The sequence below is a fragment of the Erythrolamprus reginae genome, chromosome 3, assembly GCF_031021105.1.
Source record: "Erythrolamprus reginae isolate rEryReg1 chromosome 3, rEryReg1.hap1, whole genome shotgun sequence".
Classification (NCBI taxonomy): domain Eukaryota; kingdom Metazoa; phylum Chordata; class Lepidosauria; order Squamata; family Dipsadidae; genus Erythrolamprus; species Erythrolamprus reginae.
Window position 1 is genome coordinate 134561934 of NC_091952.1, and position 26193 is coordinate 134588126.

A 26193-nucleotide genomic window follows, 5' to 3' on the forward strand; every position below is an offset into this window, starting at 1 on the left:
ATATCTTCAAGTTGTCAAGGTTGGGAAGCACTGTCATAGGCTATTTCAGGAACTGGGTTAAGCCGATTGTGTGGACTCGTCCAGGAGAAAGAAAGAAGCGGGAGTGACGAGGGAAAGAAAGATCCTCCTGGCATCGGTCAGGTGGAGCGAGGCTTATTTATGGCTCCTTGGCACTTCTCCCTTCTTGGAAGAGGCCTTGTTGACAAAACCATGTGCTTTCTAGCGAGGGGAGAGGGGAGGGGGATCCCACACCCGTCAGCCACCGGCGAGGAGCTGGAAAGGACGAGGGGAGAGAAAAAGCAGGGTACCAGCAGTCAGGCGGGTGTCTTGAGGGGGTACTCCCATCTGGAAGGAAGGGAAGAAAGGCGAGGGCGAGCTAAGAAGGAAGGAGGGAGGGAGGGAGGGAGGGAGGGAGGAAGGAAGGAAGGAATGGTAAAAGGGGCGATCAAGAGAGGAATGGGTGAATGAATGGACGGAGGGTGGGAAGGAAGGAAGGAAAGAGGGAAGGGACAGGAACAGAGGAAGGGTGCAAAGGAAGCAAGGAGAGGTGTGAAAGGGGAGAGTAAGAGAAGAAGGAGTAAAAGAAGGGAATGAGGGAGGAAAGAAGGGAGGAAGGAGAAGGAAAGCAAGAAATGGAAGGAGGGAAGGAAGGAAGGAAAGGAAGAAAGAAAGAAAGAAAGGGTGAAGGGACAGGAACAGAGGAAGGAAGCAAGGAAACTTATGAAAGGGGAGAGTAAGAGAGGAAGGACTGAAGGAAGGGAGGGAGGGAAGAAGGTAGGAAGGAGAAAGAAAAGAAGAAATAGAGGAAGGGAAGGTAAAAGAGAGAAAGAAAAAGAGCAAGAAAGAAAGCAAGAAAGAGAGAAAGAAAGAAAGAAAGAAAGAAAGAGAATGAAAGAGAAATAAAAATAGAGAGGGGGAATGAAAGAAATGGAAGGAGGGAAGGAAGGAGAGAAAGCAAGAGAAAGAAAGAAAGAAAGAAAGAGAAAGAAAAAAGAATGAAAGAGCAAGAGAGCAAGAGAGAAAGAGAAAGAAAGAGAGAGAGAAAGAAAGAAAGGCAACTTCAAAGAAAGGCTCACTGAGCATCTCTCACTCTCTCTCTCTTTCTATCCCTCTTTCTTTCTCTCTCTTCCTTTCTATCTCTCCTCTTCCTTTCTCTCCTCTCTCTCTCCCCCTCTCTTTCTACCCTCCTTTCTCTTCCTTCCTTCTCTCCCTCCCTCCCCTCCCTCCTTCCTTCCTCTCCATTTCTCTTTCCCTCCCTCTCTTTCCCTTTTCTTTCTTTTGGTCCACTTCTCTCTCTCTCCACTTCTCCACTTGCCTCCCCCTCACGCCTCGCCCTTCCCACCCCGCCACCCGCGCGCGCTTACCTGCTCCCAGTGCCAGCAGCAGGAATTTGAGTAAGCCCAAAAGAAGCCATTGGCTCCGGGCGGCGGGCGGTGTTCATGGCCCCCCCGAACCCCCGGCCCAGCAATTCCGGAGGCCGAAAGGCACGGCTCTCTTGCCCTTGCAATCCTCGGGGGGGACACAAGGCCGGCAGAGAAGCCGGCCGGGCTCAGCCCTCTCCCGGCTTCCCCAATTCCGCTTCCCCAACAGCGCGGCTTGGCTTCCGGAGGGCCGAGCTAACCCTGCGGTCATTCCTCCTTCCGCGGCTGCCATCGGGGCTCCCTGCCTGTCTGCCGGCCTCCCTGCCTTCTTTCCTCGCGGGGGTGGGAAGAAGGTGCCGGCCGCGGTCGGAGAAGCTCTGCAGAGGCAGAGTTTGTCTCAATCGGGGTTGGAAAGTTTTTGGCGGGCGCCGCCCCCCCCATTTTCCAATTTGGCCGGGCCCGTGACGCCACTCCCAGTAATACCGGTCTATCGGCGGCCCTGTGTGCACATGCAGAAGGCTTTGCGCATGAGTAGAGGGTTAAAATGCTGAAAATGCTGGTGGTGTCCAGGCAGGGGGGGGGTACAACTAGTGCGGCGGCCACTGCTGGTTCTCCAAACCAATGAGGGCCATCGCTAACGGTACACCCGAACCGTACCGTACCAGGAGCATTTCACTCCTGTCCACTGGTAATATGCAAATGCTTCTAGTGAGGCCTTGCAGTGTTGCACCTTACAAAAAAAGACAGGTGCTTTCAGCTGCACAACACCATGCTGGAAGATATTCCTTAGATTCTGTGAGCTTGTTTTGGCATGCATCTGGCCAATAGATCTCTCTAATCAAATGAAACAACCAAATAGTTCAAAGGAAAGGAAAAGAAATAGATAACACTAGCCCATGATAGAGCAAGGGAGGTGCTAGAAAACATGATAACAAATAGAAGCTCCAGTCCTTTTTGAACTAAACACAAAATTAGGCTAGGAATTTATGCCAGAAAACAAGCTTTGAAAGAATGAATGGAAAGGATTAGCCAGGGAAGAGCAACCCCTTATTCTGTTTGGAGAATTGAAAGGAAAGCTTTGATTATTTGATACGCTGGTATCTACACTTGTTTCAGAAATGGTTTGGTTTTCTAGCTATGGCCTTGGCCTAGAAAATCTGCAGTTCTTTACGGGTAACCTTCCTGGTGTTGAAAGTTTGGCATTCCAGTAATTGTCAAGGGGTTTTGAGGTGGGGGGGCATAGTTTTTTTTCTTTTTTTCTTTTTAAAAGAAAGGTTCGATGTAGTCATTAAAGTGCTAAACTAGAGACCTTGAGTTCTAATTCTCCCTTGGTTAAGGAAGCTATTTCCTCTCTCTCAGCCAGGTCCATCTTATCTATGGATGGTTGTAGGAAAAATAGGATCTGAGAGTATTATACATTGAGTTGACCACAAATAATGGGGTAAAAATTAAACAAATTGAGAAATCTAATGAATGGAGAACACAGAGGACTTAAAATGAGGAACAGTGTAAGTCAATGGATACAGTGGTTGGAACTCAAAATCATGCATGGGATAGAAAAGGTGGATAGAGAAAAAATATTTTCTCTATCACACAATACTAGGACGAGGGGGCACTCCCTAAAGCTCAGAGGTAAGAAAGTGAGGACAAATCAAGGGAAATATTTCTTCACCCAGAGGGTCATTGGTTTATGGAATTCACTTCCAGAAGAGGTCGTGACAGCTGTCAGCCTTGATAGCTTCAAGGCAGGATTAGACAGATTCATGGATGCCAAGCATATAGATGGTTATTGAAACGGATGTCCATGTGCCGCCTCTCTGTTGGTTGAGGCAGGCAGGATTCCCTTGAGTACCATTTGTTGGGGGTCAAGGGAAAGGGAGGATCTTGCCTTCTCTTTCTGCTCAAGATCCCCATGTACAATTGGTGGGCCACTGTGTGACACAAAATGCTGGACTCGATGGGCTTTGGCCTGATTCAGCATGGCTCTTCTTATGTTCTTATGTTCACTCTGGTAGCGAAGCATTTCTGGTAGATTTCAAGTTGACAGAGACTAGCATAAATAATGAGGCCCTGGTTCCTATATTCCTCCTCAGGGTAATGAATGCTTCTAGCAAATGGCCAAACATCTGGCTCTGCAACAATTTCCAGAATAAAAGGATGTGTTACACCAAGGTGTCCTAGTGGGAAATGCAAGGCTTAATTGTACAGAAAAAGAGTTCACACCCCAGTGCACAAAAATACTGCTTCCTTGATAAAGCTGTTCATTGTGCTAATGAAGCCAAGGATTTTGCTGCTAAAGTAGAGTTGTGCAAATATGTATTAGGTTCTAATATATAGGGGGGGAAACATGTGACTGCCTTCTGCCGCATGAATCCCAGTGACTGGTCAGGTCCCACAGAGTTGGCCTTCTCCAGGTTCCGTCAACTAGACAATGTCATTCGGCGGGGCCTAGCGGGAGAGCCTTCTCTGTGGGGGGCCCAGCCCTCTGGAATCAGCTCCCCCTGGAGATTTGTACTGCCCACCCCCACCCTCCTTGCCTTCTGTGAGAGTCTGAAGACTCACTTATGCCGCCAGGCCTGGGGCCATTAGATCTTTGCCCTCTGGCCAATGAATGTGCTGAGAGAATGTGGAGTGAATGGAATGATTGGGGGAAGGGTTTAGACTTTTTAATAATTGGATTTAAGATATTGTGTAGTTTATATGTTGTGAGCTGCCCCGAGTCCTTGGAGAGAGGCGGCATAGAAATCCAATTAATAATAATAATAATAATAATAATAATAATAATAATAATAAATAATTAATTAATTAATTAATTAATTAATTAATTAATTAATTAATTAATTAAATAAATAAATAAATAAATAAATAAATAGTGATGCAATTGTAGTAATGCAGTAAAGTGCCATATCTGACTTTAGCAGGAAAAAAATAGAGGTACTGGGTTATGAGAAAATAACATTATCAACTCTTGTTTTCAGTATCCCACAAGTGTTGCACAATTACTAAGCCAGGGTGACTGGCTTCCTGTGTGGTTTGCTACACCCTATTATGCCTTGTTTTTCTATATGGCATATGTTTCATTTCCTTCTTTTTTGCAGGATCCTTCCATTTCTATCAGCCCATGACTACTACTTCACCATATGTAAGTACTCCTACAATTTCTTATAACCTAAAGAAGAAGAGGAATATTTGAATTAAGATATTTTTCATTCCCTTTGGTCCTTTATAATGAAGAAAGAGAAGAAGAAGGAGAAGGGCTTTCAAAATCTAAAACTAGAAGAACCAAATAGATCACATTATACCAAACTTTTCAGCACCATTCAAAAAAGTATTGCTTTGTTCCTCCTCTTTTCTGCAGAACCACAAGTTTTTGCTCTGAATTTCCCCTTCTAATACAGATGTCAAAATTCCAACTAATGAACCCAACCAAGACAGCAAGTCAACATGGTCATATCTCTTTAAACATAACTTTATTGAGTACATCATTTCGGCACACATGAAGCAAAACCAACTCTAGCTAGTTGCCATGGTGTTCATCTAATTAAAGAATCAATTCTCCCCCCCCCCACTCCTTTGGCCGAATCACATTGTCCAATTAGGTGTTATGGTGTTTCTATGGCAACTCCTTCAAGTCCTTCCCAAACATCTGTTGAGATGACCTTGGTTATTGTCATCTGGGACTAACATTCCAAAATTTTCCCTTCCCTCATAGTCTGTGACAAGCTGAGAAATGAAAAGATGGCTATGACAGCATAGGCACATTTTGAAATTGACAGCAAATATGTAGACAATGTTTTCAAAGAAGGAGCCACATGTAGATAGACCTGCTTTTCTCTTGCTTTGATCATCAATCTCCCTTGCCAAGGCTTCTATCCCAGGAAGTTCTCAATTCTTCCACCCCTTCAGAGGGAATTTGAAACTGAAAGGAAATCTTTTGTGTAAAATCCAGGTATGGTATATTATGTTTTTTTTCTGAGGTGGCTTGGATTTTCTGACTTTTCTTCAAACCTAAAGCAGGTTTCAATTCATGCCTTTAAAACACTTTACATACTTTTCAATGTCAAAACTTATAAAACAAAAAGCAAAATATAAAACAGATATTCATAATCATTTGACATTCCAAGTGACTCTATTTATGGGGTTGTTAACAGTGAAAAATGATTTGATGACATATAATCAATCAATCAATCAATCAATCAATAAATAAATAAATAAATGGGACACAGCTGGGACCTGTTTTGCATCCTATGAAAAAGTGCAGCCTGAGTTTTGAGACTTTCGTTACCAATGCATTATCAAAATGTGTTCTTAGGACAGTTGTCAGAGGTAGCAGGATTCCCTAGAGGGGAGGCAAGACTATGCCAATCAATTTTAATTATGACTAAAGAGGAACCTGGTTATGTCCAGGCTGATTTTTCTAACCAGACATGATAATTTAAGTATGCAAGGCTGATATACAAAAGTAAAATGTACCTAACTTTCTGCTAATTTGGGATTTGGATATGGTCCAAGAAATTAGCTGGTAGATCAGAAATACAGAGCTGCAAAATGAAGCTGAGCCATATCACAAAAATGTTTTGACTCTTAGAGAAATACAGAAACTCACACCCACCGTTCCCTGTAAGCTGCGCACGTGTGCGCGTGTGCGCTCCAAAATACCGCCGCCGCACCCTTTTCCTTGGGTGCGTGCTCCCTATCCCCCTGCCAGCCCGTGTGGGGTGGGTGGGTGGGGAGGCGCGGGCAGTAGAAGGGAGCCGCGGTCGCCCCTGCCTCTCCATGGTGCCTCTTCCCGGAGCTTCTCTCTGTTCCCAGCGCTTCCTGCGCTTCCTGGAACTTGCTGCTCCCCAGCCGAGAAGTTGCACCACCACACTGGCTGGGAGGACGCTCGTGCCCTCCCCCAGCTGAGAATCAGCATGGCCATACTGCCTGGGAGAATGCTCGCTTCCCTGGCCAAGAAATCACATGGGTGCGCTAGCCAAGAAGATGCGCAGCTTACGGGGAACAGTGCTCCGGCCCCCTCACGCTCCTGGCCTCTCAGCCCTGCCCCCCGCCCGCCCGATCCACCCCCTCTCCTCCTCCGCTGCCTCCTGCCTTAGGGCGCGACTTCTCTTGCGACGGCTGCGGCTGCGGCTTCTGCTTCTCGGGATGAAAGCGCTCCCAGCCAGGGGGCTGCGAGAGGGGCAAGGCGGGCTTTCCCAAAACGGATGGAGAAAGCCCTCTCTCGCAGCCCCCTGGCTGGGAGCGCTTTCGCCGCGAGATAGGGCTTTCTCCGTCAGTAGAGGCAGGGCAGGCGTTCCCGGAGTGCTCGGAGAAACCGCTCTCGCAGCCCCCTCGAAGTAAGTGAGAAAGAAAGAGAGAGAGAAAGGGGGGGGGAGAAATAGCAAGAGAGAGAAGAGAAAGAAAGAAAGAGAGATAGAAAGAAAGAGAAAGAAAGAAAGCAATAGAAAGAGAGAAAGAAAACGAGAGAAAGAGAGGGAGAGAGAAAGTGAGAAAAAGAGAGAGAGAGCAAGAGGGGGAGAGAGAAAGAGAGAGAAATGACTCTTGATTTAAAGCATATGGTAAAAAGCACCCAAATAATAAGAGAAAAAACCCCCCAGCCATTTGTGTGTGTGGTGTGTGTGTGTGTGTGTGTGAACTCTTGAACCATTTCCAATAGCTCACCTGTTATTGGAAATGGTTCAAGAATTCACACACACACACACACACACACACACACACACAAAGGGGGGAGGAGACAGGGATGGAAAAAGAGAAGATAGTAATAATAGTAATAGATTTTGGTTTTGTTTTATTATTAATTTCTTTTAATTTATTTATTTATTTTATTTATTATTTAGATTTGTATGCCGCTCCTCTCCGCAGAATTTTTTTCTTATTGATTTATTGATTTATTGATTTATTGATTTATTGATTTATTGATTTATTGATTTATTGATTTATTGATTTATTGATTTTTACTTCTATGCCGCCCAGTCCCAAAGGGACTGTCGCTCAGACACTATACTTTTCCGCCCACACCGAAAAAAAATTAGAGGGAACATTGCTCACACCTGCCATATATTTGTGGGAGTAGATAACTACAGTTCTACTGTAGATGGGTCTTTATTAGGGCTCTCTTCAGTCACCTTAGAGCAGTGTTTCCCAATCTTGGCAACTTGAAGATATTTGGACTTCAACTCCCAGAATTCCCCAGCCAGCATTCGTGTCTCCCTTCAGCCAGCAAAAATGTAGCTTAATGCTTATTTATTGCAAATCAGCAAACATCAAAACAGTTCACTGGCAAAATGAGACAAAAGGCCAGCAAAACCAGTGAAAGAAAGAGAAATTAATGCCGAGCAACAATTTATATTATCAAAAGATACACTGGGACCACTGCAAACAATAATTGGTGTGGAAAATTGCAAAGGGGTGAAATGACATGAAGATTTACAGGTTTGAAGAAAGACGTATAAAATGAGGGTGCAAGGGGGATTTCTATAATATCTAAGAGGGAAACTGGAAAAGGTCATAAATCATATTGATTGCCTATCTGTAGGCCTTTAAAAAAAGTGAGTGAGTCCCAAAGTGGGCCTTAACCTTTCTATATATGAAACAGCAGCAGTACACAAATGGAAAATAGGACATCAGATGATCCTATCATGAAAAACAGTTTTGTGAATGGAAGTGATGTACGTATTATTATTATTATTATTATTATTATTATTATTATTATTATTATTGTTGTTGTTGTTGTTGTTTTTGTTATTGTTATTTTTAATTAGACTTGTATGCCGCCCTTCTCCGAGGACTCGGAGCGGATCACAACATGCAATACAAACAATATGTATACATATTGTAATCCTTGTCTTATGACTAAAATTGGGACCAGAACTTTTATCACTTAGCAATGCAATCACTGAGCTGTTGCCAATTTTATGACCGTTTTTCGCTGCAGTTGCACTGCAGTTAATAATAATAATAATAATAATAATAATAATAATAATAATAATAATAATACTACAAGCACAGACACGATGCTGTGGCACAGATGATCCACTGGAACTTGTGCCAGAACTACCATCTACCAATGGCAAAGAACTGGTGGGATCATAAGCCCAAAAAAGTGGTCGAAAATGAGCAAGCAAAACTACTGTGACTTCCGACTTCAGACTGACCGAATTCTGAAGCATAACACACCAGACATCCTATTGTGGAGAAAAAGAAAGTATGGATCATCAACATTGCAATCCCAGGAGACAGCAGAATTGAGGAGAAGCAGCTAGAGAAATTAGTGAAATACGAAAATCTAAAAATTGAGCTGCAACGACTCTGGCATAAGCCAGTGAAAGTGGTCCCAGTGGTACTTGGCATGCTGGACTCAGTGCCAAAGGATCTCAGCGGACATTTGAAAACTATCGGAATTGACAAAATGTCCATCTGTCAATTGCAAAAGGCCACTTTACTGGGATCGGCGAATATAATTCGCCGCTACATCATGCAGTCCTAGGTGCTTGGGAAGCGCCCGACTGGTGATGAAATATGAAATCTAGCATAGGGATCTCGCTTGCTGTATTGTATTGACATAATAATAGTAATAATAATTTATTAGATTTGTATGCTGCCCCTCTCCGAATACTCGGGACGGCTCACAAGTGAACTGGCTTCCCAAAATTGACTTTTCTTGTTTGCTACCCAAAGAAAGAGAGCATGAGCAGGCACGGGAAACAGTCGGCTTTTACTTAGAATCTAAATTTACAGAAAAGAGCAAAAGTTCATTTCCTCAAATTGTGAGATAGCACTGACAGTTCTAAGATAGATGGGTGCTACCTTCTTTTGTCCTGTGCAATAGTTTTTATGCAATTTTTTAAAACTTCCTCTCTGCCAATTCCAGATTTCATTTTTTTTCCTTGGCAACTCTTGTTAATCCTCCCCCACCCACCCACAACCATTGTGTGTATGTTTAAGTGGCTCTCTATAGAAATTTTTGAGTAGGCAAGTGTTAGTTGATACCAAACTATCAGCATTTTATATTGGAAGAATAGCAAAAACCCGGACTTGCCTCATTGCATTGAAGAACCTTTCATTTATGGTTGCTTACAAATAAAAAGATATTACAGAAAAGTCATAGAAGAGATTGCAAACAGTTTCCCCAAATCATCTGGCAATTGGGCAAGAGGAGAAAAATATAACACAGTTTAACAGAGGATTAAAAAAAACTTTTTGCTGTCGAGCTCCAAACTGACTCTGGGCAGCAAACAAAATTAAAATAAACAAGACAAAAGCCCAATAATGAAAATAAAAATGTATTTTCTTATAAAGAAAATAAAAAGTTGGATAATCTGGACAGCTAAGCCCACGATATGTGCAACAGATGTCAAACAGTCACTCCACTCACTCTACCACAAGGCCATCAGGGTCAGGATCTCAGAGGGGACCTTATTCTGGATGGCTGAAGCTGCAAAAGAGAAGGAATGCTTCCCAGGTTGCAAAAGATGATGTTGTTTTAATTGAGGGGACTTGAAGCACATGGACTATCAGTTTGTATCGGATGGGCCGAAATCACAGGGGAAAAAAGTGGCCCCTTAAACAACTATGCCCTTGTGGCAACTAGGGCAGCTTGAATTCTTCATTCTGAAGCATGTGAAAAAAAAGTCAAACCACAGAAATATGTAGTAAATGTTCAGTACAGTTAGAAAGTTTAGCTCTATTTAATGAGACTTACTCTGAAGAAATATTACATTGAATTTGAAGCTTCCCCCTTTCATGTTTCTACACAATAGGTCCCCCCAGGTGATACCGTTTGAATAAAGCTGACTTCAACTCCTATCATTTCCAGCAGATCTATGTGTTCTGTGCTTCTTAAAATGCAAACACGAATTGTATGCATACTAGCTGTTTCTAAAGAAAACTAAGGATAATTTGAATGTTGCCCAGTGCTTTATATTCATGTGGCTATTACTTCTGATCAAGTATAGTTTGAAGTTTTATAACAATAAAGATGTACATATCTGATTCAGTAAAGTATAACGGGAGATTTTAAAAGTGTATTAACTTATGTACCTTATTTATAGACTACCAAGTTACGGTAAACTCATGGCAGTTTCAAGCATTTTTAAAAATAATCAAATAGTAATAAATTGTCCCAAATGTAAACCATATCCCAGTATCCAAAGTATGGGCATTAAAGGCACTGCAAAAGGTTTGGCCTTTCTTTTCTGCTTTCTAGAATAAAATTTGGGATCTACGGGACCATCTTGTTTCGTACACTTGGGCATAATACAAAACCCAGGGTACTCTACCCATCCACGCTTCCTCCAGTCTTCTTAGCATCTCCTTGAAGCTGATCACACCAGACAGGATGGTTGTCCCTGAAGAGGCAATAGTCAAGCAGATACTTAAGCCATAACTTTTAAAACAGTTGCTACTTTCATCTACATCCCTTCCTTCTTCTCTGTAATTCCAGCCTGCTCAGATACAAAAAACGAACCAGTGAGAAAAAAGGGACCTGAATTGATAGACTCCAGGAGATGAGAAGTATTCAAAGGCCTTAATCTATACCCATCCTGAACATTACAAAATATTTCACATTTGTTGGAACACATTTTGTTTCCTTATTACGTATAAATAGGCTGCTGAAAATAAGTCAGTGTATGCTTCCAAAATCCATTTGAATGCCCCCATCATTTATAACTGTTTTCATTCTCTGCCTTTCATCAGCTTTTTTTTCTGTTCTTGCTCTGAATCCAAACAAACAATCTTTGTGGAGAATTCCTTGCATGTCTTGTGTGTCTGGTCTACTAAAGACATATCTCGAGAGCACATTTAAACGTCATTTCCTCCTTTTGTCTCTTCAAAACTGATTGAGTATATTGGAAACATGGTTGTTTTGTTTTAATTCAAGTGGGCATTGCGTCTGGAAAAAATCAAATGAATCAAAGAACTTCCTATAGAGCTAAGGCATTTCAAGTGAGAAAAAAATAAATTGGGAAGAGTCATAACAAGCTAGATTTTGAGTGTGTTCCAGCATTATTCTGTTAATTATTATCCTCATCCTAGAAGCAATAATAATTTTTGGGACTTACTCCAGACACATTTTCCATGAAAAAAACAATTAGAAAATGCATGGCATTGTTGTATTCTAAGATATACCAGCCAGGAGGTGGGTTCCTCCCAGTTTGGACCGGTTTGCCCGAACCAGTAGCAACTCGCTGATGGTGATGTCGTGATGATATCACCAAACCAGGTCAGTTGGTGCCAGTCTGTGGCTGCCACCATCTTTTTTTTTTATTTTTTAAATCCCTTCTGAGCATGCGCAGAAGCTGAGTTCTGGCACTCTGCATGCAGTTGACATCTGTTTTTCAGCTTTGGTTTTTTTTTTTACCAGGTGGTGTGGGTAGAAGTGAACCATCAGTGAGGTAACTTAGAACCCATCTCTGCTTCAAGGGTCCCCCATGCTCATTTTGGCCCCCAGGGGGCTGTAGAGAGGCTTGCTAGGCGCAAAGTGGGAAACAATGTGTGGCGCCTCCTGCGCCCCTTTTGGCTTCCAGGGGACTGTAGGGAGGCTTGATACGCCCAAAATGGGGTGCAGCTGTGTGTGTGAAGCACTGCCCATGACCCTTTTGGCTTCCAGGGACCTGACAGGAGGCTGGCTAGGCTGAAAAGGGGTGCGGAGGGCCTTCAATGGAGAAAGAAAGATTGAAACCCTCACTGTTTGGGGATCCCACGTGCGCAGAGTTTGAGTTGAGAGCTTGTTATAAGGGGCTGCTAAGCTATCCTCAGACTAAGCTAATCAACAGTGGAGGTCTAAGAATGCCAGATGATCGATAGGCATGTTCTCCGTTTCAAAATGTCTGTTTTTTTCCTGCTACCAAAGACCTTCTGGTGTTCTTCATGGGAAGGAAGGGAGGAAGGAAGGGAAAAAGAGAGAGATGAAGGGAAAGAGAGAGAGAGAGAGACAAGAAAGAAAAATAAGAAGAAGAAAGAAAAAGAAAGAAAAAAGAAGGAAGGGAAGAGAGCGAGAGAAAGGAAGAAGAGGAAGGAAGCACCACAAGTACAAGTGATCAGATCTAATTGGCAAAAATCTCAATCACAACTAGATGATAGTGAAGAGTTTGTTTCCTCTATGCCTTTACTGTCCTCTAAGGGTCATTCAGATGTATGAAATCCAGATATGTAAGCTGTAACAAATGTAGGAATCAAACACAATATAGAATGGAATATTTGTAAAATAGTATTGAATTAAATATCTTAGTATGAGAACATTAAGCACAGTTTCAAGGTGATAAATGCAAGCCAAAATAAAGTGACTTTGTTGCATTCTTAATTTATTTATCAGAATATTTTCTTCCTACAGCGGTTGTAGAAGTTTGTATCACCCTTAGCACAACACAGAATTGTAGATGGATATAGAATTATATTAAACTTAGGTGTAGGCCTAACATTCAAAGCATATTTAGGACTGATTGCATGCTTTGATATAGCTGATATTTAAGCATAGAATAATGAAGATATCTGTGTTCCGAGTAACATACCCATAGCAAACAAAATTCTGAGGCAGGTAGATTCCTCAAGGAATACGTTTATTGGCACAGGCTGGTGAAAACCGACTCTGTTTATTCTCTTTTCCAGTGTATCAGTACTGAAGTCTCAAAATAGCTTCAGTCAGGCCAGATTCAGTTTTACAAACCTGCAAGCATACCAACTCAGTTCTAGGAATGTATGAAACAGCAGAGAAAAGAGCCCTAATAAAAATATTATTTTGAACATGCATATTCCTCCAGTGTGTCCCGTCCCCACCATTTTCAAATCCCTTAAGGCTGCTGGATTTCAATTGCTGCTGTTCCCTTTGGTTTGTAATGAAAAACTACAGGATGTTGTAGTTTTTCATGAACTAATTATTTGGCAAAACACATAACACTGGGATAATTGTAAACTTAGACAACCTTTGTACTTAGTATTAAGGTGGCAGAGAAACATAAAATAACGCCTCTTACAATTTATTCCTGATTCTGTCAAAATGTTCCCATGAATCTATCACAACATCTGACTAATCCTGGATTTTAGTGACTTCTCTCTCTATAAGCATATTTACGTATAGTCCACGAATAGGTACTCATTCTGCTTTCACGTTCATACTATGTGAAAAGTATTGAGACGCCAGACCAAGTGCTAAACAACGGTTCCCTTTATTCAGCTCTTTTCTGCAAGTGACAATCAGCTGGGAACTCGCCAGCCGGCAATGAGAAACTCGGCTCTATTTATACTCTTAAGGCTCGCGCCAAAAGAGCTGTCCCGCGTCTGAGCCAATCAGACGCAACCTTGGCTTTTCAATCTGCCTGGAGACAGCATTCTCCTCAGGCAACTATTTACATGTTATATTTACATACTTAACACCCCTCCCTCTTTAGTCAATTGCATACTGCCCATCAGTTGAGCCATGTGATGAAATCCTCCAATCGAGTGGGTCTGTGCGAGGCTCGCTCAGACCTGCGCAGATCAGTTGAGTCAGGGACTTCGTTGGTGGAGGTTGGCTCTCTGTCGGATCCGGAACATGGCTGGGCCCGAGTGGGGGTTCCGGCCTGCTGCGCTGTCCGGAATGGCGCTGAATCGACGTCGGAGGAGGACGATGGTGGCTCGTCGGTGTCGTGGGAACGTTCCAGCCTCGGTAAGTCCAAATTTACATCCAATAATTCTGGTTGTACATAAGAGTCTGCTTTGGGGGAAGATGTTACAATGGCGGTTTGCTTATTATCAGAGTTAATCCGCCCTCTTAAGTAATCAATGTGCCGTTTCCAAGTACGGCCATCCTCTGTTTGTACTAAATATGTCTTTGGCCCCGTTTGTTGAATGATTTTCCCTTTTACCCATTGAACTCCCCCATCAAAATTCCTGGCAAATACATATTGGCCTAGATACATGCTTCTTTCTGGTAATACAGACATTTCACCTTGACCCATGGTATTGGAATAGCGAGGGTGCAACCTGTCTAAAGGAGACCTTAGTTTTCGCCCCATTAAGACTTCTGCAGGGCTTTTATGGGAGGCAGCATTAGGTGTAATATGTTGCATTAATAGGAATTGGTCTAATTTATGTTGTATTTCCCCAGGGCCTGCTCTGCGCAGTGCCTCTTTCGCCACACGAACGTAACGTTCAGCCAACCCATTAGCCCATGGGGAGTAAGGGGAGATTAGCGCATGTCTGACCCCTAGGTTACTCAAGAACACCTCAAACTGTCGGGCGGTCAGTTGTGGCCCATTATCTGAAACAAGTACGTCAGGACACCCATGGGTTGCAAATAAATGATACAGAGCCTTAATAGTGGCACATGTGGTTATATTTTGCATTGCCACTATCTCTACCCACTTAGAAAAAGCATCCACGACAACCAGGAAAAACTGGGACCCAATGGGGCCAGCAAAATCTATGTGTATTCTGGACCAAGGTCCAGTGGGCTCTTCCCATTCCACGGGGGCAGTTCGAGGGGGATTGGGCCGTGACTCCTGGCAAGGGTCACACCTGGCTACCCAATGCTCAATATCGAGATCTAGGCCAGGCCACCACAGGTATCCCCTAGCCAACCCTTTCATTCTGACAATGCCTGGGTGTCCCACATGTAACATAGTCAGTACCTTCTTCCTAAGTGTTGCTGGAATGACCACTCGATCCCCCCACAGTACACATCCTTTTAGGTAGGACAATTCTAGTCGTTTTGTCTTAAAATCTGCCAGTCCCCTCTCCTCTGGTCCCCCATGCCAACCCCTGTGTATACAATTTATGACTGTTTGAAGAATTGGATCTGATTTAGTATGCTCAGCCACTTCCCTGGCTGAAGTTAGAGGGGTTTCTTCTATTTCTAAAAGTAGTACATCCTCAGAAGAAACTGGGTCTTCCCCTCTTTGTGCCAAAGGGCACCTACTTAGTCCATCAGCGTGGCTTATGGATTTCCCCCCCTTATGGATTAAGGTATACTGGTAACTGGAGAGGAATAGAGCCCATCTAATTAGTCTAGGGGACATGAACGGAGGGGTAGGTTTATCTGAAGGCAACAGTCCCAAAAGGGGTTTGTGGTCAGTTATTAATTCAAACCTCCTTCCAAATAAATAGTTATGAAATTTCTTAATGCAAGCTATTAAAGCCAGGGCCTCCTTATCCAGCTGGCTATAGTTCCGTTCAGAGGAGGTCAGCGTTCTAGAGAAAAAAGCTATAGGTGCTTCAGTATTGTCTGGCAATACGTGGGCCAATACTCCGCCCACCCCATAAGCCGAAGCATCACAAGTAAGCCTTATGGGCAAGACCGAACTGTACTGCACCACCACACTATTAGAAGTCAATAAGTTTTTTATTAGAGAAAATGCTTCGCATTCAGGTCTGCCCCAGGTCCAGGGAATTCCCTTCTGAAGGAGTCGGTGGAGGGGTTCTGCGACCGTTGCCTTCTGTCTCAAAAAAATAGAATAAAAATTCAGAAGACCTAAGAAAGCTTGTAGTTCAGTCTTATTGGTTGGTTCAGGTGCTTCGGTAATTGCTTTTAATTTTTCAGTTGTGGGGTGGATACCCTGACAGTCTATTCTATACCCTAGAAATTCAATGCTTTTGGTGCCCCACACACACTTGTCTGCTTTTACTCTGAGCCCTTTAGATTGGAGGCGTTGTAGCACAGCCCTGATTCTATGGTTCAATTGGGGAATGGATTTAGCCGAAATTAGAATATCATCGAAGTAGGGTATGGTTCCTTCAAGACCCGTTAATACACGCTCCATTAGACTCTGAAATATACCGGGGGCTATGCTTACCCCGAATTGCAACCTGGTGCATCTGAAAGCACCTCTGTGTGTGACAATTGTCTGTGCCAAAGAGGTAGGCTCATTGACCGGAAGCTGCAGGTATGCCTGAGCAAGGTCGATCTTTGCAAAAACCTTTCCTTCTCCTAGGGAGTGCAGGAGGTGCTGAACCACTGGTATAGGATAGGGGTGATGCTGAAGGGCCTTATTTATAGTTGATTTATAGTCCGCACAGACTCTTAATGAGCCGTCCGGTTTTAATGGTGTGACAATTGGAGTCTCCCATGGCCCTTGCTCTACAGGGACTAGAATTCCCTGAGCGATAAGTTGGTCTAGCTGGTGGTCTAGTTTGGGCAGCAGAGGTAAAGGAACCCTTCTTGGCTTCAGGCGGATGGGTGGGACCTTTGGGTCTATGGAGAAAGAAATAGGGTCCCCTTTATAAGTTCCCAAAGTGGGGCTGAATACTTCAGGAAACTCATGTACAAAGTCTGGGGTATCAGAGGGAGACTGAAGCATACATATGCCAGAGATCTCAATCCCTAAGGGGGGCATCCAGGTTAACCCAAGGAGGGAATGCCTTGCCCCATCTACAATTACCAAAGGTAGGGAACATTTTACAGATTTGAATTGTACAGGAATATCAACTTTACCTAATACAGGGATGACATGTCCCTGGAAATCCCTTATAATTAAAGTAGTTTGAGTTAATTTAGATTTACAAACATTTGGCATATACATTTTGAATTTGTCCCAAGGCATAATAGAGTGTTTAGACCCGGTGTCCAACTCTAAATCGCAAGGCTTGCCATTTAGAAGCAGAGAAATAATGATTTTGGTGCCTTGCGTTGCATTTGCGCAATTTACGTAAGTTTGACAGTTACCTCTGTTGTAGTCGCGGTTAGCGGCTGAGTTGTTTTTCCGGTTGAAAAATCTGGGAGGCCGGTTTTCTCTTGCTTGTGGAGCCTGGTAGGAGAATCGCTGTTGTCGAGGAGCGGAAAAAGTTTCTTCAGGCAGGGGAGCCCGGCAGGCCTCAGCGATGTGACCGCGCCGATTGCAGCGGCGACAGATGGCATCCCGGAACGGGCAGCGAAGTCGCGGATGATTTCCCCGGCAACCCGGGCATGGGTATCTTGGTTGTCTGGAGGGGTCGTTCGGAAGCAGTAGGCATGTGTCGTCGTCGGTGGCTGGAGGGCTGAGGTCGTCTGCTGGGTCAGCTGCGGAGGAGATTTTGGAGACGGCATCTTTGCTTACGTGGCTTTGAAGGTATTTGGCTGCTGCTTCGGCGACCTCGGCAGTCTGGGCGAGTTTAATGACGGTTTGCAAAGTAGGTTCGTCCTCGGTGAGGAGTTTGTTACGAACAGTGGCGTTTTTCATGCCGAAGATGATCGCGTCGGTTAGTCGAGCTTCTGGGCTGTCAAACCGGCACTTTGACAGTACAGTTCGGAGTCTGGTGGCGAATTGGTTAATAGACTCAGCTTCTCGTTGAGCCATCCTGGAGAACTGATGGCGGTATACCACAGCCGGCTTCGTGGGTTTGAAGTGACCCGCAAGCTTGGATTGTAAGTCTGGCCACGGAACGTTCTTGGCTGGAAGCGGATCGGTGAGCGTTTGAACCAAATCGAAGATTTCGGGGCCGCAATAGTTAAGGAAGATGGCTCGCTTTCTGTCCTCTTCGGCGGTCCCCATACCGGCGGCTTCCAGGAAAATTTCGAAGCGTGTCATGTAGGCTTCCCAAGACGCTTTTTCGGGGTCGAAGTAGTCGGGTGCTCGGCCGATCTGCGAAGGATTCATCTTGCTCGTAGGTTCTCTCCGGTTCTCGTCGCCAGTGAAAAGTATTGAGACGCCAGACCAAGTGCTAAACAACGGTTCCCTTTATTCAGCTCTTTTCTGCAAGTGACAATCAGCTGGGAACTCGCCAGCCGGCAATGAGAAACTCGGCTCTATTTATACTCTTAAGGCTCGCGCCAAAAGAGCTGTCCCGCGTCTGAGCCAATCAGACGCAACCTTGGCTTTTCAATCTGCCTGGAGACAGCATTCTCCTCAGGCAACTATTTACATGTTATATTTACATACTTAACACCATGGCTACTATTTGTTATAACAGCCTTAAAAGTCTAAAAGATATCACCATGTGGCTAGGTTTATGCCCCAATCTGAGCTTAAATATTCAAGCCAATAGCTGTCAAGGAGTTAATTGCATGTGGCTGTGGCAGGGCGGTCCAGTAAAGACGGCAATAGGAAAAGGATGCAATCAGATTTGAGGCACTTTTGGAGGAAGTGCTGATACAAGAAGCCGCATAAGGAAAGGTGCATAAGAGGAAATCAAAAGAATCTCCATTGAAATGGTAGGTGCTCTTTCTTCCTAGGTAATTAACACAGCCACAAAGACTATGGTTAAATGGGCAGGAGGTGGTGTGAGCTCCTCTCTGCAATAGCATTGCAACTGGGAAAAATCAGTGTAAAAGTACTCCAGTGTAAAAGTACTCATTGCTTTCATTAGAAGAATCATTAAAGCATTTTTATCTAGATACATGCAGTCAGCTCTGCAGCTATGATCCTAAGTATATGAAATAGGGGCAGAGGAGAAATGTGGCTGAACTATGACTATCTTAAATGGCACAATTTAAGTGCCATGTTGTAATTAGCCAGATGTGTACTGGCATGGACTTCTAGGCTATACAGTTGGATGGGAATTAATATGATTTATATGTTTATATGTATAACCAAATTGGAATGATCTGATCCAACTGGAAAAGGTTGTACTGGATTCAACTCTAATTTAAGTTTAAAAATCACATTCAAATTCATTAATAACAAATATTGTTTAATTTTTATATTTTACTGCAATTCTAGGGAGTCTCTAATGTTTTTACCAACTATTTTAGAATATTAAATTATTTCCTGCACCAGCCCCATTGTAATCAGGATCATGATTAAATAGGAAAATCACTGCTTTGTATGTAGTGGATCCTGAAATAATTCCTGTCTGAAACTCTGGAACATCACTGTCAGTCTATAACATCACACTGGATGGAGCATGGTCCAACTTGAAATGCATAGAAGGAAAGCAATACTAGTATACCTTCCACTTATTTGTTTGGCCCACCTTAACTAACTAATGGTTCTCAAGAATTATAGCAGGAGAACAGGAGTGGGGAAATGTCAATGCTTTCATGTTTTTCCCATAAGCATTTGGTGAGCTACTGTGGATAGAGTACTTTCGGACAGATGCCTCCAGCCACCTTTTTCTGTTCTCTATGAACTCTGTAACTTTGTAGGGGCTTATTACTTTATAAGAAGAGAGATATAGGAAACCATATCTGGGAATTTGTGAGAAAGAAGTTTAATTCCTTAAGTTGCTGATTTGGGGGTTTGCTTCAGCTGAGTACTCTTCCTCTCCCATTCATATTGAAACAATTTTGGGACAGATTAATAATGTCAAGAAATGTTTCTTTGATATATAACTGTATTTCTTTAAATAGCATGTTTTGTTGACATGTTTCCCCCCATTTTCACTTGTTACCTTGTCCAAAGATGAGCTTATTAAGTTTCCTTAATTCACCTACTGAATTTCGGCTGGTGGGGCCCAATAGAAGAACCTTTTGCAGAAGAGACGGAGTAACGACACGGACACAAGAGCTGGATTTAAACTGGGTCATTTTTATTAGCATAATTTATTTAATTAAATTAGCATAAATTAACATACTCAACTATGACCCGGCAATGGACCTGCAGGGTCAAACAAATACTTCCGGGGCGGAAATGACGTCAGAGCAAACTTCCTGGGCAACTTATGCGCGTAGCTCGATGCTAGTCCAGGTGAGGGACCCCTCCATCACCTGAGACCATGCCATGCACTTGCATGAGGGGGGTCCCGCCGGCTAACCCCTAACAGGGGACTTAAAGGTGCGGGACCCAAAGACAGGTTCCCCCCAACTGCTCAGGTAGCCACGAGCTACCTGAGCTTGGAGAGAACCTGTCAATCATCCCCAAAGATGCCCAAGGGAGAATGCGCAGTTGCTAAACCACCACCCAGTTTTCCGCCCCTAACCTGCCTACCCAATGACCAGAGGTAGGCCAATTAGCCTAACAGGTGCAAGCACCCCCTAACCGCACATCCATCTCCCCAGTGAGGAATGGGCGAAAAAACGGCCCGGCTAAAAGGCAAGGCCGCAAAAAATTCCAATTCGGCCCCCCTAGGGGCGACCCAAAATAGCCCACTGCAAAATAGGGAGGGCGGGTGGGTGTCTGCTCGTGGCCAATGGTCCGGGCGAAAAGGCTGAGCCCGGGCCTGCACGCCCTTAAATAGGGCCGGCAAGCCCCACCCGGACCAATCAGCAGTCAGGCCTCGTTGGCCTGACTCTCGGGCGAAGTCTCGTCTCGCGAGACTTCGCCCGAGACCCAAGATGGCGACCGCCAGGAGCCCGGTGTCTTCCCGGCCCTCCTGCAAACGCTGCCGGCGGGTAAGTCCGCCGACGCTATTGCAGAAGAGACGGAGTAACGACACAGACACAAGAGCTGGATTTAAACTGGGTCATTTTTATTAATAATAAATTAGCATAATTTATTTAATTAAATTAGCATAAATTAACATACTCAACTATGACCCGGCAATGGACCTGCAGGGTCAAACAAATACTTCCGGGGCGGAAATGACGTCAGAACAAACTTCCTGGGCAACTTATGGGCATAGCTCGATGCTAGTCCAGGTGAGGGACCCCTCCATCACCTGAGACCATGCCATGCACTTGCATGAGGGGGGTCCCGCCAGCTAACCCCTAACAGGGGACTTAAAAGTGCGGGACCCAAAGACAGGTTCCCCCCAACTGCTCAGGTAGCCCCCACCACGAGCTTGGAGAGAACCTGTCAATCATCCCCAAAGATGCCCAAGGGAGAACGCGCAGTTGCTAAACCACCACCCAGTTTTCCGCCCCTAACCTGCCACGGAGCGGGGGTCAGATCTCTATCTTGGCCCCCCGACTCCCCCCTCTAGCTGCGCCAGCTCACGCAGAGACCGCTGCAGGTCCTGTAAGAAAATGGCATTCCCCTGTTCTGACAGGTGAACGCCGTCGGCCCGGTAAAGCCACAGCCGATCTACAGTGATGAGGGGATGGGCCACTACAACCCCACCTAATTCCCGACTATCCTGCCCAGGGCCTTATTTACTCTACGCCTGACCCGGTGAATGGCCCTAAGGGGAAATGGCGACCCACAAATGATCCCCGGGAGGATCGAAGACCGCACCACATGCATGACGGGCCACACAGCGTGAAGCCACCGCAGGCCCCCGCAAGCCTGGCAGGTCCCCTACAGACCCCCAAGCAGGTACCGGTCATTGCCTGAAGAGCAAGACCAGCCACCGGGGTGCAGCAATGGGATGCCGCCCTCCCGAACAACTGGGCGCAGCAATGGGATGCCGCCCACCCAGCACCACCTGGGCGCAGCAATGGGATGCCGCCCTCCCAGTACCACCTGGGCGCAGCAATGGGATGCCGCCCTCCCAGGACCACCTGGGCACAGCAATGAGATGCCGTCCTCCCAGGACCACCTGGGCGCAGCAATAGGATGCCACCCTCCCAGCCATAGCGATAGAAACACCCGTCCCACCGCACACCCCTTCTCACCCAGCCAGACCACAATGACCCAGCTGCCACGACAGCAGGGTCACTCCCCCGGCGGTACCTTGTTGCTGAGTGGTCGGTGGAGCGCTCTATGACCCAAAGCAACACCGTCGGTTGCGTCCTGGCGGGGTTGCATAGAAGGGGACCAAAGGGGAACCTGGCCTAAGATCGTAACCCGGATCCTCAACCGGCCGTTCGTACCCTAAAACAGGCCGCTGACTGCCAGCGGTCGACTTCCCCGAATCCTCCGTATCGAGGAGGCCGTTACCGCACTAGTGGCAGCGCCGCTACGGAACGAGCGTTCCCCAATCGGCGGGATCCATACTTGGCCTGGCCAAACCCTGCACTCCAGAACCCACCTGACTAAGGCAATGAAATGGAAGGCACGAAATGACCTGGCAGCCTGCAACAAGGCCCCGGCCCAGCCTTCCCGCATCTTCACAATGCGGAAGTCACCATACATCAACAAGACCACCCCCGCCTTAGACAAAAGGTGAGGCCGGCCAACCTGGACCTCAAAGTCCTAACTGAAAGGCCACGCTGCCTGAGCTGGACACAAATATGGCCAGGTACACAACTGGGGCAGGCCAGCTATAGGAGTAACCCGTATCCTGCCTGAAATCCCTGAACTCTTCAACAGCCTGCCGCTAAGCCCCCCAGAGTGCCAGGCACCACTGAGAGGGCCGTAGCCCAGCAGACCTCTACTCTCCACCACCCAGGAGCCCACTCAGGCTCCAAAGGTGGTCGGGGAAAGCCTCTGGCGACGCACGTGCCCACGGGGCCAGGGACCGAAACCTGGACAACTGACCACGGGACAAGGCGTCAGCAACCCTGTTGTCCAACCCGGGGACATGCCTGGCCAAAAACAATGTGTTTAGGGACAAGGACCTGTGCACAAAATGGCGGACAAGCCGCATGACCCTGTCACTCTTAGAGGACAGGGCGTTCACAACACGGACAACCGCTAGGTTGTCACACCAAAAATGCACAGTCCTGTCCCTAAGCTGCTCACCCCAAAGCTCTAGGGCCACTATCAAGGGGAAGAGCTCCAAAAAAGTCAAGTCCTTAACCAATGAAGAGGCACTCCATTCCGGAGGCCAAACCGACCAGCACCACTGGTCACCTAACACTACCCCAAAACCACAAGTCCCCGCAGCATCGGAGCAGAGCTGCAACTCAGCTTCCAAAAGAAGCTTGTGCCTCCAAAAAGACAGTCCATTAAACCGGTCCAAAAACTCCCCCCACACGCAGAGGTCAGCCCTGACCCCTGCGCAAAGGCGGGTACGATGATGGGGCAAACGGAGCCCCTTCATCGCAGTATACAACCTCCTAGAAAAGGCCCTGCCCGGCACCACAACCCGGCAGGCAAAATTTTTTTTTTTCCAAATATTTTTATTAATTTTCTTTAAAATGACAAACAAACTTACAAACATTTAACATACAATGTAGGGATGTATCATCCCTGCTCTTCTCAAAAGTATAATTGCAGATACAGAAAAAGGAATACACAGTTGAATATCTAATTCAATGCTACTAATACAAAAAATATCTAGTAAAAAAATTTAATATCATATAAAAATTTCTAATTAATTTCAAGTCAAAAAAATCTTTTAAAAAAGGACAAATTTCTATTCTATCTATGTAAACTAAATCTAATATAAATCTTAATACGAAAAAATCATCTAAAATATCTATACTTATTGCTACTCTTCTTTCTTTATTTTTTTATTCTTATCTATCCATTCATAAACATTGTTCCATGTTGCGTAAAATTTGGTTTCTTCCTGTTCGTTCAAGCGTCTTGTCATCATGTCCATTTCCGCGCAGTCTAATATTTTTGCAATAACTCCCTCTTCTTTGGGGATATCTTCCCCTTTCCAGTTTTGCGCGTATATAATCCTTGCCGCTGTAAAAATATGTATAATCAAGTACAAAATTTCTTTTTTATAATTTTGGTTAGTAATTCCTAGCAAACAAAACTCCGGGGTGAAATCTATTTTCTGCTTTGTAATTTCTTTTGTCATTTTTTCTATCATTTTCCAATACATTTTAGCTTTATTACATGTCCACCATTGATGGTAATAGGATCCTATTTCTTTCTTACATTTCCAGCACAGAGGTGATGTCTTTGGGAACATTTTTGCTAATCTACTTGGTGGGAGATGCCATCTATAAAACATTTTAATTTGGTTCTCTTTCAAAGAAACTGATTTTGTCATTCTCCAGTTACACATCCAAACTTTCTCCCATGTATCTAAATCAATTTCTTTACCTATGTTTCTACACCAATGTATCATACTATCTTTTAATGTTAATTCAATATTCTTGTGGGTAATCAAATATTTGTATATTTTTCCAATTACTCTGTTGTGGTTTTTAGTGATTAACTCACTTAACAGGTTTTTACTTTTGTTAAATATGTACAGTGTACTATCTTTCTGATATCTGGATCTAATCTGTGCGTAATGCCACCAATCAATTTGTATCCCTTCATCTTGTAGTTTAATTCTAGATTTTAATTTCATTTGACTGTCTAACAAATCTTTATATCTTATATTTCTTGTATCATTAATGGAATTTGGATGTATTATTGCGTCCAAGGGGGTAACCCAATCTGGAATTGTTAAAAAGTGGTTTTTCTTTATGTCTTTCCAGACATCAAATAAATATTTTCTCAGCGTGTGTCTTTTAAAATAAGAATGGTTTTTATCTTTATCGTACCACACAAATGCATGCCAGCCAAGCATGAGGTCATGTCCTTCTAATATTGATGTTCTCATGTCCTCTAGAGTTATCCAATTTTTAATCCATGTTAAAGCGGCTGCCTGATAATATACAGTAATTTCCAATTTGGGAGCGCAAAACCCCCCCTCTCTTTTATGTCTTCTAACATATTTATCTTAATTCTTGCCTTTTTCCCTTGCCATAAAAATTTTTTAACCACATTTGTTAAGTTTTTAAAAAAGTTAGCCCCTGGATTAATTGGGATCACTTGGAATAAAAATAATACCTTAGGTAAGATATTCATCTTGATCGTAGCAATTCTTCCCAAAAATGATATTTTTAAATTGTTCCATATTTCTAGATCCTTTTTAATTTCATTAATTAATTTTATATAATTATCATTTTTTAATGTTATTGTTTTGGCTGTTAGCCATATTCCCAAATATTTTACTTTTTTAACTATTTGCATTCCAGTAATACATTCTAAATTGCTTTCTTGTATTTTACTCATGTTTTTAGTTATAATTTTCGTTTTGTTTTTATTTATTTTCAAACCTGCCACCTTGCCATATTGTTCTATTGTTTGGATTAATCTTGGTGCTGTGACTAACGGATCTTCCATTATAAAAGTCAGGTCATCTGCAAAGGCCTGGACTTTGTATATCTCTTTTCTAACTGTTAAACCTTTTATCTTTGGATCTGATCTTATTTTTATTAAGAGTGCTTCTAAAGTCATAATGAAAAGAAGAGGTGATATGGGACATCCTTGCCGTACTCCTTTATTTATTTTAAATGCTTCTAATTGTTCATTGTTTAATATAATTTTTGTCGTTTGTTCTGAATAAATAGCGTCTATTAAATTAACAAATTTGGGGCCGAATCTCATTTTATTTAATTGCATCTTTATAAATGTCCAATTCACGTTATCAAAGGCTTTTTGAGCATCTAAGAACATTAAAGATAATTTTTTGTCTGAATGTTGCTCATAATACTCTAATACATTAATAATTGTTCTAAGATTATTTTTAATTTGTCTACCTGGAAGAAAACCATTTTGGTCTGGGTGAATTTTGCTATTTATCACATTTTTCAATCTATCTGCATATATTGCTATAAAAATTTTATAGTCTACATTCAATAAAGATATTGGTCTATAGTTTTTAATTTTTTCTTTTGGTGTATCTGGTTTGTGAATTAAAGTTATCAAAGATTCCGACCATGATTTAGGAATTTTACCATCCACTCTACATTCATTAAAAATTTGGAGCATATTATTTCTTAATACTTCATTTTCTATTTTATACCACTCTGCCGGGATAGCGTCCGGTCCCGTGGCTTTGTTGTTTTTCTGCTTTTTAATAACTATAAGGAGTTCTTCCATTGTTATTGAACTCTCCATCTTTTCTTGTTGCTCTTCTGTTATTTGTGGTAACTCTGCACTCTCTAGGTATTTAAATACGGCTTCTTCTTCAATATTATCATCTTTATACAATTCTTTAAAAAAGTTTTGAACTATATTTGCTTTTCCCTCTGGATCATATTTTATTATTCCATCTTTATCTTCTAATTTTCTAATTAATTTAGATTGTCTCTGTTTTCTCAGTTTATATGCTAACCATCTACCTGATTTATTGGCATGTTCAAAATATTGTTGCTTAGCTTTCTTTATTTTTTCCAGTATCTGATTTTGTTCTTGTAATCTAATTTTGTGTTTAATTAAATTTATTTTTT

At 43.5% G+C, this 26193-nt stretch overlaps 1 protein-coding gene across 3 annotated transcripts in view; it reads left to right on the forward strand.

Moving 5' to 3' along the window:
* Positions 1 to 18379: 18379 nt before the first annotated feature.
* Positions 18380 to 26193, forward strand: part of SELP (selectin P) — a 55736-nt gene continuing 47922 nt past the window's right edge. For all 3 annotated transcript variants that reach the window (XM_070746710.1, XM_070746711.1, XM_070746712.1), the window contains exon 1: positions 18380 to 18462. In XM_070746710.1, the coding sequence (XP_070602811.1) occupies positions 18460 to 18462 (3 nt within the window). In that variant the 5' untranslated portion in view covers positions 18380 to 18459. The remainder of the gene's footprint in view (positions 18463 to 26193) is intronic.